The 14,651-nt window shown below is 40.5% G+C and overlaps 2 protein-coding genes across 4 annotated transcripts in view; one reads left to right on the top strand and one right to left on the bottom strand.

Annotated features, from left to right (window-relative positions):
• Positions 1-1,930: 1,930 nt before the first annotated feature.
• Positions 1,931-14,651, top strand: part of Phc1 (polyhomeotic homolog 1) — a 26,394-nt gene continuing 13,673 nt past the window's right edge. The window contains exons 1-6 of one of the 3 annotated variants that reach the window (XM_026379309.2): positions 1,931-2,120; positions 5,205-5,362; positions 6,962-7,072; positions 7,811-7,891; positions 8,858-9,007; positions 9,790-9,945. In XM_026379309.2, the coding sequence (XP_026235094.2) occupies positions 5,249-5,362; positions 6,962-7,072; positions 7,811-7,891; positions 8,858-9,007; positions 9,790-9,945 (612 nt within the window). In that variant the 5' untranslated portion in view covers positions 1,931-2,120; positions 5,205-5,248. Of the gene's footprint in view, positions 2,141-5,204; positions 5,363-6,961; positions 7,073-7,810; positions 7,892-8,857; positions 9,008-9,789; positions 9,946-14,651 lie in introns of all 3 variants that reach the window. The other 2 variants (XM_026379307.2, XM_026379308.2) reach the window with 2 other exon arrangements.
• Positions 14,019-14,651, bottom strand: part of M6pr (mannose-6-phosphate receptor, cation dependent) — a 24,345-nt gene continuing 23,712 nt past the window's right edge. The window contains exon 8 of the mRNA XM_026379311.2: positions 14,019-14,149. Within this exon, the coding sequence (XP_026235096.1) occupies positions 14,062-14,149 (88 nt within the window). The 3' untranslated portion in view covers positions 14,019-14,061. The remainder of the gene's footprint in view (positions 14,150-14,651) is intronic.

The raw sequence follows: 14,651 nt of genomic DNA, 5'->3' as shown, positions 1-14,651 counted from the left end.
CTATATGCAACAGCAGTGATTCTGCTTTACTTCTAAAGGGGCTGAAATGTGAAATGGCCACATACTGTCTAGGCATACAAGTTCCATAGGTTATTGGGGGAAAAAAGTGCATGCCCTTTGGCATCTGAATTCCTTATTCTGTGACTATATTACAGTCCTTCTTTGGACACTTTATAGTGATTAATTTAGCAATGGGAGCATGTGAGTAAAAATTTTTTTTTGGCTGAAAGCTGTATAATCTGAAAATTGAACCTATAGATACTTTTTATTGGTGCTAAATTCAGCTTAGGTTCAACATATCCATTTGTAATTCTCTGCAAGAAAGCTTTAAACTTCTTTAACATGCCAAAAGTCTAGGTTCGAATTAAGTGACTAATGCTTTACTTAGTTTTTAACCACTAGTTCTCCTTGCCAAAATCTTTTCAATTCATCCTGAGCCAATGTCATTCATGGCCTGGCAACATACCTTTTCACCTCCTCACACCCCAGTTTTTGATTTTCCAGTCCTTTGGCTGCCCTCCTTTGGTTTCTTCCTTTACATACTTACTTGTCTGACTGGTTCCTAGAAGCCTAGCAGAGATTTTACCTGATATAAATCTGACTACCACAAATTAAAAGCTGGGAGACCACACACTCCTCTCTCAATGCAAATATAAATGGATCTAATTTATAAACAAAGAGAATGCTTCTATTTTTTTCCTCCAAAACCAAATCATGCATGGGCTTTTAAGGAGAAAATGAAGTGTGAGTTGTCAGAGAAAATGACTGGCTAGAGCAGAGGTTAGCAAAAGACTATGATAGCAGCATAAAAAGCATCAATCCTAGTTATTAGTCAACAGCGGGTGCCACCCCTTCTGTAAAGGTTAATGAGGACAGTTATCTTTGTTTTGTGCTCAATTCAAGCTTCTAAAACTGGTTAGCATGAAATGAGTGCCCTATAAATATGTTTCATATTCAAAGGTTGAGAGAATAATTAAAAATTGACAAATTGATATCACAAACAAAATGACAAAGGCTCCCCCACAAAATGTTTCCTGTTTCCAAATACAACCCCATTGTTCTACATCTCTTTATACCCTGCCTTTTCCATTGCTTTTGCCTTTCTAATTCCTCTACATATATACTTAAATCTAAGAACACATATGCATACAAATATCCCTGAAATTGCTGACTTAAATGTTATTCAAAGCAAGTTGCTGCTTTTGAATGTTAACTCCTAAAGGGTTCACTGTTTCTGCGCAGCATTCTTTCCCGCCTTCTTGGAGTTGAGAGGGATTAAACAACATTCTCTTTTCCCTCAATCTTTTTCTTTCCTTCTTTTCCCTCAAGTTTTTCTTTCTTTCTCTCTTCTTTTCTCTGCTTTATTTCTTTCCCCCAAACTATCGTTTCTCTAAGATCGTTGCTTGCTTTCTCCCACTCCAGTTAGTCCCTTTGATCCTTTCTTTCTATCCCTTATTCCCAGAAGCTCCAGAAAATACCTTCTTTTCCCCCTTTCACGTCACTTCCCTCCCTTCTCCATCTCCCTCTCCTCTCAGAGAGGTGAGTTCCCCACTAGAGGCCAGCACTTTCTCGATTTCTCCTCCCAACCAAGGAGCAGCATTCGGAGAGAAAGAAGGGGGGAAAAAAAGAGGAGAAAGAGCGAGAGAGGAAAAAACCTCGGGGCCTAGAGCGCAGAGGCCCGGGAGCGGCGTCGTCATGGCAACGGGCGCCGGCAGGAAACGAGGGACGCGCGGGAGGGGGGCGGAGGGCGCCGAGGGGAGGGGGAGGGTCGGGGGAGGGGTCCGGCTGCCCCGGAAGCACCTCCCCACCAGCCCCCTCCTCCAGCCCGGCCCGCAGCCCCCGGCCTGCATCCCCCACCCTCTCGGCCCGGCAGGAAGTGACAGGCCCGGAGCGAGCCCCCAGGCCTGGCAGAGCCGCGGCCGGGCCGGCACCCGGAGCGGCGGGAGGGGCGGGGAGCGGCGGCCGCACAGGGCACCTCCCACCCCGCCCTCGGCGCCCCCGCCCCTCCAGGAAGGGGAGGAGGCGAGGGGAGCCCGCCGCGGAGGCCGAGCAAGCCCCCCGCCCAGCCTGGCGACTGGGGACCCCGGCACATGAGGTGGACGCCCCCCGCGAGGACTCGGGTACGCAGCCCGGCGCGAAGGTAACCGGGCGACCGCGGGCCGGGGAGGGGCAGGACCTCTGGGGGCTTGGCTGCGCGGGGATGTTTCTTCAGCCACCTCCGTCTGTGTAACGCCCCAGGTACCTCCCCCAGTTGCTTTCCCTGCCTACCTCCAGCGCTTAGCTCTACCGTCTTTTGGCTCTGCCTGTCCAAGTATAATTGCTATTCATTTCGCTGTGCTTAGTGCTGTCTGTCCGTCACCCCTGTTGCCTCTGACTGCTCATTTTCCCATTCATTTTTACCCTCTCTGACTTTGGTCCTTCCATGCGAGCATGTTTTCTAGTTACCTCCCTGCTTTTCATGGTCCGCTGGGTTCCTCAGTCTCCAATTCCTTGACTTTTGTGTCCCTCCTGCCTGCCCCTGCTCGCTTAAATCTGTTCACTGCTGGCACTGTATTTGCTCCCTTCCCTCGGTGTATTTGATTTCTCTTTGGACCGGCATTTTCATTAAGGTTCTGTATAAAGCAAGAACTCCTGGGCGTCTGTTATCCTTATTCCGTAGATTACTTCCATTTCTTTGGCACAGTCTTCCCTGAACCACCCTCCCTCTCTCACCTCCCTTCTCATGCTCCATTCTTTCTGCAAGATAGAGTTTTATGCTTAGAGATAATTGACTTCCTCCAATTCCTGAACCAATTAAGCCCAGTACCAGGTCTACCTCAGTTTCCTCTTCTAGCTTCGGTAGGTCTGTGCGCCTACCCAGCTGAACACATGCACACCCTAATGCTACCTTCCAACATGACCAAGGCTTAGCTACTCTAAAGTCCTCTGTATGTCAGGCCCCCCCCCCTTTCGGTTTAATTCCGAAATTTTCAGTTCATTGCGCCTCCCATACTGTTTGTTGTCTTCACTTTCTGTATTTAATCTTGCAGTCACAACATTGATCATAGATTTATGTGCCCAGGATCCATTTGATGAGTTTTCCCCCCATAGAAAGACTTTTAAGTTGGCTCCTTTATTTCTATTTCACAGTCTGAAAAAAAAATATTAATTAAACTTCCATTTTGGGGGAAATGAGTTATTGAGCATTTTTATACAAGCATAGGAATTGTCCCATCTATAGCTAATTTGGGGTCTTATGTATCTCAGTCCAGTGAACTAAGTCCAAAAAATTCTATACAACTATGCCGTGCTGCCTCTAATCCTTACCCACTTTTTTTCTTCACATGCTGATAATGAGGATTCATGGGTCTGTATCTGTTTAGTGCTTTGATATTTTGGCAAAAGATGTGGGGAGAAGGTAGACTGGAGTTGAAGCTGATATGATTTCTCCTTTGTACTTTTTGGGTTATATCCATGTTTGCAGTGATATTTGCTATTTCTAAAGGAAACAGAAGAGATGGGTATTCTTGGGGAATAATGATGTGATTGGATGACATTGGGAATGGAGTAAGGAAAAATCATAATTTTATTGCCAAGGCCAGCTGGTTTAATTTTATTTTCTTTGCTTGTTTGTTTGTTTGTTTTGGATGCAATTTCTTTTTTTTTTTTTAAAGAGAGAGTGAGAGAGGAGAGAGAGAGAGAGAGAGAGAGAGAGAGAGAGAGAGAGAATTTTTAATATTTATTTTTTAGTTCTCGGCGGACACAACATCTTTGTTGGTATGTGGTGCTGAGGATCGAACCCGGGCCGCACGCACGCCAGGCGAGCGCGCTACCGCTGAGCCACATCCCCAGCCCCAGGATGCAATTTCTAAGATAAATCTGTTCACCCTAATAAAACTGCTGACAGCCCTTAGTAGAAATTCTGGTTTGATGTTTACATGCCTAAACCAAATAGTGCTTTGGTGACCTGTTATATCTAGTGGCTTAGTGCCTCAAAAGTAGAGAATAAAGTGTGCAAGTTTAAAAGAGGAAGAAAAATAAGAATGAGCAGCAATCCATGTTGTCATTTAGTGCTGCTTTGGAAGAATATTTCTTTTCATCTCCTGTCTCTTTGCTTGGTTCTCAGTAGTATTTACATATGGGTTTTGCAAATTTAGTGTAGTTCTGAGAGGCTAAATTCTGACACTTTGATAAAAACTAAAAGGTGAATATTACTTTTTTTGAAGATTTTCATTGTTATATATTTAATGTTTAACCTGTTAAGATGACATAGTTCAATCAGTATGAAACCTTTACAAATCCAGAAACTGAGGTATGTAAGGAGGAAAAATGACATGGTTTGAGGTGATGTTATTAGTAGTATGGACTGAAGCCAGGTAACAATTTGTGCTTTATAGACTGAGGGCTAACTCTTCTGCTTCCAAGTTTTATACCCTTCCATGATCCATTTAACATCTTCAGGCCCTCCTCCTTGACATGAGGATAATGATTGCTCATACTCAGTGAATAGTACTGCTTTAATCACAGATTTTTTGACTAGAAGAAGATATGTACTAATGTAAAGATTTTTTAAAATATTTATTTTTTAGCTTTAGATGGACACAATATCTTTATTTTATTTTTATGTGGTGCTGAGGATCGAACCCAGTGCCTCATGTATGCCAGGCAAGCGTGCTACTACTTGAGCCATATCTCCAGCCCCTAATGTAAAGATTTGATACTCAGAAAAACTTTATATTGACAATTATAAAACAGGGACAATAATATTTTACTTTATAGCACCGTGAGATATAATACAGATCAAGCATCTAACCCAGTGAAAGAAGGCAGCTAGAAGCTTTACTGTAAATGATGACCATTGCTAAGATGACAATGATGTAGGTGAAGATAAAAATAAGACAGCAGCAAGTCTGGGGAAATTTTAAACTTAAAAAGTGCGAAGCTGGTGTTAAGTGGCTTTACCATTTCTGAGTACCATGTTGCTTTCTGGTGATTTTATTTAATGACAAGCATGCAAAGATTATTTCCTTTGAGACAATTAATAGCTTTAAAAGGTGGTGGGGTGGGGCTGTTGAGATTGTATTGTAGATTGGGGAATTTTAGAGTTTTCTCTAAAAGAAAGATTTTTAGATAACTTATGAATTTACTGTGGTCTTGAATAATAACATGAAAAAAACAGTTCATTATCAAGGTGTAAATTTTAATCCTTTACTCCTTCCATCTAGGTCTTGGCTCAGACCACCACCCTTGGGGACCCTGGAACACTATCATGGAGACTGAGAGCGAGCAGAACTCCAGCTCCACCAATGGGAGTTCCAGCTCAGGGGGCAGCTCTCGGCCCCAGATAGCTCAAATGTCCCTGTATGAACGACAAGCAGTGCAGGTGAGGCTGAAGTCTGAGGGGCTAGGATCTGTGAATATGGGCTTGTGTAGGCAAAGATGCTGAAAGGTAATTGTTTTTAGTTTCTTTTAAGCAAGTTGGAGGGAGTCAGTTGGATTAGGTGATGACTAAGGCTTCTTCCAGCTCTGAGAAAAGTTGGGACAAACAGAGAGAGAAATTCAGTTTTTCAACTAAGGATTTTTTTTTTTTTAAACTAGTATTCAGCCATCTAGCTAGATTCAAACTAACTATTTCTTTTCATGATTTTACCTTTGACTGTTCTTGTAAATTACCCTGAAGAATGGAGAGGTGTCATGGACCTGCTCTCTTTTTTTTAATAATAAAAAATATATACATATATATATTTATATATATATATATATATTATATATTTTAGTTGTTGATAGACCTTGATTTATTTATATGTGGTCTTGAGAATCGAACCCAGTGTCTTACATGTGCCAGGCAAGTGTGCTACCACTGAGCCATAGCCCTAGCCCTCGTGGACCTCTTTAAAGATTTATTTTTAGATAAATAACAAATTTCAATTTAAAAATTTAAAAATTCTATTGGGGATTGAGGCCTTTTACTTAAAAGATTTTTCTTGCTACAATAACTATGAATGTAATTAGAATAGTTGTAATTATTATTATTAAAATTTGAGAGGGTACTGGCAGTTGAACCCAGGGCTATAATACAGCCCCAGACCTTTTCTTTCTCTCTCTCTTTCTTATTTTACTTTCTATTTTAAGTTAGGGTCTTGCTAAGTTATCCAGGCTAGTCCCCAACTTACTATCCCCCTGTCTCAACCTCCCATTTACAGATGTGTACCTCCATTCCTGGCAGAATGTTGTAATTATTAAAGAATAAGAATGTAGTAAAATCTAGTTAACACAAAAACTGAACTACCAATAACATTTTCATAAGCATCCTTAATATCATATTGTTGGTATTTGAAATTGTCAATTGAAAATTTTACCTGATAGAATCTTTCAGAAGCCACTAATTAATTTTCTATTATTTCTAACCCCTAATGGCTCTTTACTATATGCCTAGAATATGGACTTTCACTTTCTTCTTTTTTCTTTTGGTATTAGGAATTACCATAAGCTACATCCCCAGCCCTTTTTATTTTTTATTTTGAGACGGGGTTTTACTAAGTTGCTGAGGCTGACCTTGAACTTTCTATCCTCCTGCCTCAGTCTCCCGAGTCTCTAGGATTACAGGCATGTGCCACTGCACCTGGCTTATTTTCTTCTTTTCTTTATGTTAATTGATATCCTGTTTATTTTCAACCTGTTGGTCCTTGCTACATCATATATTTCTAGGTCTCACATTGGACATACGAATTCATATGAAATGTACTCTTTTCTTTATATATGAGGGTAGACCATAGAATTAGTTGTTTCTCCAGTTTTTAGAGATCTACATAGACTTGCTAGTTTTAATATAAAAATGGATAAATCAGATGATTTAGCCCAATCTCCCTTCTCTTTGGTTTTTCTCCTTCCCATGGCTATCTTTCACACTAGTACAATGATTTGAGTAGAATAGGAGTTAAGGAGTGATTTGTTCTAACTGTTGCATCCTGTCTTCTCCTAGGCTCTGCAGGCATTGCAGCGGCAGCCCAATGCAGCTCAGTATTTCCACCAGTTCATGCTCCAGCAGCAGCTCAGTAATGCTCAGCTGCATAGCTTGGCTGCCGTCCAGCAGGTGAGAGGTCAGCAGCCAGCTGACCCAAGAGGGAGGGGATAGGTACCATGGGTGGGTAGGGGACTTTTGGGGAATATTGCATCCTCACTAAGCCAGACTAGGGGCAAAGTCTCCTTTGCTTCCTGTGCTTTTATAGGAGCACGGATACATCTTAGTTTCTGCAGTTGCAGTAAGAACTGGGGGGAATCACCTTTTAGAGGTAGAGTGGCTATGTTCTTGACCTGTTCTGAATGCTTGAAATGTCTTTAGTCCGAATTAAGATGAGGTCTAAGATTTTCGACTTTGAAGACATAGAATGACAAAAAGAATGTAAAATATCTCAGTAATATTTTAATACTAATTACACATTGAAATGATAATATTTTAGATATATTGGGGAAAATAAGTTAGTGAAGTTAATGTCCCTTGCTTTTTTTACTTTTTGAAAAATTGTACATAGTAGACAATTATATACTTGGCTCACATTATATTAATATTGGACACCTATACCTTGTATTTATTATTGACTCATGATGTGACCTGTCTAAAAGTTTTTTATCCACCTAAAAGAAAGTGGGAACAAGAAGACAGGTTGCCTGCTGCTCCAGGAGGGTTATGCGAGGGTTGTTGGGTTAGTGAATATACTTTCCCATACTCTGTTATTCCCATACTCTGTTATGTCTGTGATTTATTACTGTAAGACTGAGAACATCTTTTTCATTGTCTGTACTATTTCTTGTTTCCCTTCCACTTTAATAGGCCACGATTGCTGCTAGTCGGCAAGCCAGCTCCCCAAACACCAGCACTGCACAGCAGCAGACTACCACCACTCAGGCCTCAGTGAGTACTGCCTCTCTCACTGAGCCCTTGTCCCTGGGTTAAACTACTTAGCATAGTTGATTTGAGGGTGTTTATTGAGCCATCAAGTGGATATTTACTATTCTAATACAGAACATATTAGTACTAAAAGGGAAGATAACCAGCTTGCATCTGTACAGGAATCTTTAACAAGGAACCTAAGGAAGGAAAAAGAAAACACTGATGAAGAAAAGAAGATAAAGGAAAGGGGCTCTGTTAGAAAGAAATGAAATATGTTTTATTTCATTAGTATTTTATTACCTTTTTGTGTGTTGGGGTCCTGGGGATTAAACCCAGGGTGCTTTACCACTGAACTACATCCACAGCCGATTTTAATCCTTTCTTTTCTTTCTTTTTTTTTTTTTTTTTTTTTGGTGAGGCAGAGTCTCACTAACTTGCCAAAGCTGGCCTCAATCTTGAGATTCTCTTTCTCAGCCTTGTGAGTTGCTGGGATTACAGGTGTGTGCCACCATGCCTGGTGCCATTGCATATTTTTGCCTTCTCAAGTATTAACACAAGTGGTTAGGATCTATCTATCTATCTATCTATCTATCTACTTATTTATTTATTGGTACTGTGGATTGAACCCATTGATGCTGAGTTACATTCCGTGTTCTTTATTTTGAGATAGAATCTCACCGACTTGCTTAGGCCTAACTAAGTTGATGAGGCTGACCTTGAACTTTCGATCCTTCTTCGTCAGGTCCTGAGTCACTGGGATTACAGGCGTGTGCCACCCACCAGACCCATCTTTATTTTATTTTTGACTTTGGTTATACCAGGGTAGCCAGGATAACAGTTTTGGATAGGAAGTTATTATGCATTTCCCTCTGACTCCTTGAGAGTGAGATATTCATTTATTGACTGGGTCACTCTGAATTTGTCAGTCATGTAACTTTCCTTTTACTTCTCCCAAATCCTTAGTCTGGATTCTTTTGTGTCATGCAGATTAATCTGGCCACCACGTCAGCTGCCCAGCTTATTAGCCGATCACAGAGTGTGAGCTCTCCCAGTGCCACCACCTTGACTCAATCCGTGCTGCTGGGGAATACTACTTCCCCACCTCTCAACCAGTCCCAGGCCCAGATGTATCTGCGGGTAAGCTGTAGACATAGTAACTGTTGTCTTGGGGACATAAGTTCCTATTCATACTTTCCATGCTAAGGACTTGAGTAAGAGCAATTTTATTTATTTGTTTATGTATTTATTTGTTGTTTTGTGGTGCTGGGGATCAACACCAGAATCTTACGATGCTAGACAAGCACTTGACCACTGAGCTACATCCTCAACCTGAAAACTTTTATGTAACTTTGGTTACCCAGATGTTTTGAGACAAGTTGATCTACTTCCCATGTCTTAATTTACCCTTGAAGTGATGATGCTCAGTATTCACAGGTAGCCTGCAGATTATATTGAGACTCTAAACTAATATTTGGCTAAATTAGTGTTAGATGTAGTCTAACTTTTAAACCTGTGATTTAAGTATACAAATTGTTAAGGGTTGTCTTTCAGCTTATCTACTAACTCATTCTAAGACCCTTGTTTCAGCTTCTTTGATGTTTGAGTCTTTGTTATCAATCCATAATTTTCTGTACATTCTAGGTTTTTTTTTTCCTGGATGACTTATTTTACATATATATATATATATATATATATATATATATATATATACACACACACACACATACATATATATATATACACACACACACATATACATACATACGTATGGAGAATAAGAGATTCCTGGGTTGGTGTGGAAAGGGACAGGGCTTAGCTATTTAATATCTGCTGTTTATTTTTTCTTGTGGTCCTTCCCTTCTATTTCTTCTGTCTACTCTTTTCTTCTTTGCTCTTCTTCTTCCTCCTCTCCTTGCCAGCCACAGCTGGGAAACCTATTGCAGGTAAACCGGACCCTGGGCCGGAATGTGCCTCTAGCCTCCCAACTTATCCTGATGCCTAATGGGGCAGTGGCTGCAGTCCAGCAGGAGGTGCCATCCGCTCAGTCTCCTGGAGTTCATGCAGATGCAGATCAGGTCAGTGGCAACCACTTTACTGTGGATGGGCTCTGGGAAGGATGAAGGGAATGGCCTAGACTAGGGACCACCCTCTGCCCCATTATTGCTTTTCAGAACTCTTATTTTTTTGTGTGTTGTTTTCCCTTTCATTAATCCCTATAAAATGTGAATTCTTTAAAGCTTTTGGGTTGACTTGATTTAGAAAGGATAGAATTGTCTGAAAAGAGCTCTGTGGATCTGGCGAGTCTTACTTTGAATACAGGATAAATTTCCAGACTATACTTGTAGTCCTTGGTGGTTCAGTTTTATTCAGTCTTAATTCTTTCCCATAATAATGTCTCCTGAAGATAAGGAATGGTCGAGGGAATTCTGTTGTTACACGAGAAGCAGACCTGGCTGAGTTGCTGAAGGAATATTTGAACTTTCGATCATGTCTTCTGCTCATGTCTCTTACTGTCTTTCTCAACTTTTAATCTTCTGTTCATTTTTTTCTCTAATAAAAGTCTTCTTTACCATTACTCTCTATGACTTATTTCCAAAATACATATATTTTATTTTTTTAGCTTATTGGATACATTATCAAAGTAGGATTTGATAATGATTATTTCATTCTTTTAGTCTATCAGTAAGTAATATTGAGCCCTTTTTATTGATACACTCAAATATGTATTAGAAATTTTGGAGGATCAAAAAGGGATATGTCAAGTCTTCAAAGAGGTTGGAGAACAAAAGCACTCAGGTAAATGGTATTAATTTTGAGTGTACCACAAGTTTATAGTGAAGACTTGGTTGCAGGATACCTGAATTACCTTAAAAAGGCTGGGTAGGATTTGATTTGGAATGAGGAGAAAACGAGAGAGAGCACCAAGTGTTAGGGTATAGGTCATATGTGTAAATATGAGTGTATGTGGAAGGGTAGAGATGAGGATAAAGGAGAGATAATAGGCCTGTGGTGGAAGTAGTCAGTGCTAATGAGCAACCTAAAATCCAAGAATAGGAGATTGTAGTCAACTTCATAGGCTGTAGGGACCATTAGTGATATTTTACAGCAGATTACAGGATAAGAAAGTTCTTTAAGAAGAATCATTAAGGCCAGATGTGGTGTTACACATTTGTAATCACAGCTACTCAGGAGGCCGAGGCAGGAAGATCACAAATTTGAGACTAGCCTGAGCAATTTAGTGAAACCCTGTCTCAAAATAAGAAATAAAAAGGACTAGGGATACAGCTCAGTGGTAGAACATTTGCCTAGAATGTGTGAGGCCTAGAGTTCAATCCCCAGAATTGGAAAAGAAGAGAAAGAAAAAAATTATTGAGGAACAAAGCATGTGCCTGGATAAAAGACATTAGGAAACCTGCTTGAAGACCTTGGTCAGCTAGTTATATAGTCTTTGTTTCAGATTTTGCTAATAACAGTGGGAGCCAAGAATAAGGCTGTTCTCCTTCCATGTCCAGTTTTTTCATTTATCAGTTCATTCATTCATCAAATCCTGGGGTATCAATATGTTGAGGGACAGATGGTAGTGGTTACAATGTGCTCTGTTGTTTGGACCAGATTCTAGCTCCATTACTTACTGTGCCCATGGGCAAGTGACCTGGCATCTTTCTGCTATGGTTTCTTTATCTATAAACTAGGTATTATAATATACCTGCCTGATAGTGTGTATGAAGGACAAATTGAGTTGATGTGTGCAACTGCTTGAACAGTGCCTGGACATAATATTTAAGAGTGTTAACTGTTGTTGACATATCACACATTCTTAGCCTTGGAGGCCCAGCAAAGTCATGATCACTATGTTTATGGAAATTATAGCCATCAAAGCAGTAGATGTTAAACACCATTTAGTGAATGGTGTCATAATTGCTTTCTGCAAAATACAGGGTGCTCTCAGAATAAGGGATGGGGGATAGAAATCAAAGAGGTGACATTTAAATTAGAGACTATTGAAGTTTGCCAGGTATGGATGTGGGAGAGTGTTGAAGGCCAGGAGAATGTTATGTCTAAAGGTCCTGAGGAGGGAAGGAACTTGGTTTATTTGAAGAATCAAAAGAAGGCTTGTTTTGCTGACATTTGGCAAAGGGGGCTAGACAAGTGGGAGGAACCTCATCTTACAGGGCCTTGGTGGCTGTAATTAGGCTTTTGAGCTTTTTGTAAAGGGTAATAGGAAGCTGTAGAAAGATTTAAAACATGGAAGTAATGGGGAGAGGTCTTTTTTGAAAAACCGTGTGTACTCCTCTGTGGACACTAAATAAAATGGTGTGTGAATAGGGAGAATAACAGTGTTAGAACAGTTTAGGAGATAGATGGTGTTTGGATTAGGTGTGTAACAATGGAGTAGAACAGAAATGTATAGATTTGAGAATAACTTAGAAGAGTCATAGAAGAAGGTGAACTGTTTCAGTAGACAGGGAAATTGAGGGAGATGTTGGCTCCAAGCTCTTGTCTAGCAGTCGGATGGATGGCTGTTGATAATGTTCATAAGATGGACATTGGAGAACTGGATTTAGAGTGAAGTTTAGGTTTGGACATGAAGACTTGAGGTGAATGTGAGCCACGTGAAGAGATATTGAGATAGCAATATATGGTTCTTACATTCAGAGGTCTGGGTCTGAAGTAGACATGTGAAAGGAGTAGACATATAGATAATAATTGCAGCCAAGGTAATGTTTACAATTTCTTAGGGAGATGGTATGGATTAAAGAGAAGAACATGGGATAGGGAGCCCTGAGGGTTAGGATGAACCCTTACTAAAGCAGTTCAAGGTTGGTTAGAGAGGAATGGGCTGATATAGAGAAACAGGAATGATGGATAGGAAAATCTGGACTCCTTAGTGTCATGAAGAAAAGGGAATAAGATGATACAAGATGGAAATATATGTGTAGGGGAGTGCTCATCTCTTTTGAATATGAGAAGATGGATGGATTTATTTATGCGGAGGGACAGCTGCTTCAGTAGAGTTGGAGGGGGGTTGAATCCAAAATTGTATGAATTTGAGGAATGAGTGGATAGTGGGATTGAGTACAATTAAGGTACACAAGAATTTAGCATTGTTGGGGAAGGAGGACAAAACTGGGGAAAGGGAATGTCTTGTTCAGAGATTCGAGGGGCTGATAGAGAAGGGGAGGTTGAAGAGACCGAGATAATTTCTGTGATAAACTTGCTGAGAAGACAGGAATAGATGGACCCAGAGCATAGAGAAGGATTTCCCTTTAGGAGGAAGGAGAGAAGGGGAAAGGAAGGAGATACATGCTGGTAAATGTATATATTGGGTGGTAAAACTGTGATGAGGTAGTGTTCATATAATGGTTTTTATGTTCTCTGCAGAGGTTTAGAGTAAGAAGAGAAAGTGGTTCTTTCTTTTTTTGTACCAGGGATTGAGTCCAGGGGTGCTTAACTACTGAACCACATCCCCACCCCTCTTTTATATTTTTATTTGGAAACAGGGTCTTGCTGAGTTGCTTAGTGCCTCGCCAAGTTGCTGAGGCTGCCTTTGAACCCATGATCTTTCTGGCTCAGCTTCCCAAGCTGCTGGGATTACAGGCATGTGCCACTGCACCCAGTGTCCCTCCTGCCTTTTTTTTAAATTTTGAAATAAATAAAATATAATTGTTAAGTTGCTGAGGCTGGCTTCTTTTAATCCTCCTGCCTCAGCCTGAAATTACAGGTGTGTGCCACCATGCCTGACTGAGAAAGTGGTTCTAAGGTATAGGGAGAGTAGGAAAGTTGGAAATAGCCATTGTGAGAAAGAAGCTGATTTTAAAAATGGCATAATTGCCAGATATTATGTGCCCTAGTGCCCAGTCTTGATGTTCTTGTTTTGTTATTGTTGTGTTTGTTTTTTCAGCCCTGAAGGTTCTTGTAAATTGCTTTCCAAAGCTAGATTCTCCCTTTTGCTGCTTCTACCTGAATTCAGGTTCTTATTTTTTACCTGACGTACTGTATCAGTTTCCTAAATGGCCTTCTTTTTTTTTTTTTTTTTTTTTAAAAGAGAGAGAGAGAGAGAGAGAGAGAGAGAGAGAGAGAGAGAATTGTTTAATGTTTATTTATTTTTTAGTTCTCAGCGGACACAACATCTTTGTTTGTATGTGGTGCTGAGGATCGAACCCGGGCCGCACGCATGCCAGGCGAGCGCGCTACCACTTGAGCCACATCCCCAGCCCCCTAAATGGCCTTCTTGACTTCAGGCTTGTCTTCTTGTGATCCTCTTCCATGTTACTATCACTGTTTTGAAATAAGAAAACATATTGTTACAAATTAAAAAAAGAATTGTTCCTGAGATACACAGAATTAGATAATTCATAGTGCTTGACTACAATAGTCCTCATTGGTCCACTTTTATTTATTTACTCAGTAATTTCGTAACAAAATAATAAGTGGACTAGGAGTATAATTTGCTGATAAAATGTTGTTGGTCTAGCATGTGTAAGGCCTTGAGTCGATCCTCAGCACCACAAAAAATAAAAGTGTAATAAGCAGTTCCTACTTCCATACACTGCCTACCCCTACCCATGATAATAATCATTCTGATTCCTAGGTTCATTCTTCCTTTGGGTCCCTTTTATATAGTCTTATTGCATCTCTGTATATTTCTAAAAATGTCATCTTGGAGGCTGAGGCAGGAGGATCACAGGTTTGTGGACAGCCTCAGCAAATTAGTAAGGCCCTAAGCAACTTAATGAGACTTTGTCTCAAAATAGGAAAAACAAAAAAGGGTTGGGGATGT

The sequence above is a fragment of the Urocitellus parryii genome, chromosome 5 (assembly GCF_045843805.1).
Source record: "Urocitellus parryii isolate mUroPar1 chromosome 5, mUroPar1.hap1, whole genome shotgun sequence".
Lineage (NCBI taxonomy): Eukaryota > Metazoa > Chordata > Mammalia > Rodentia > Sciuridae > Urocitellus > Urocitellus parryii.
Note: the sequence above shows the minus strand (reverse complement) of the source record. Positions and strands in the feature narration are given on the sequence as shown.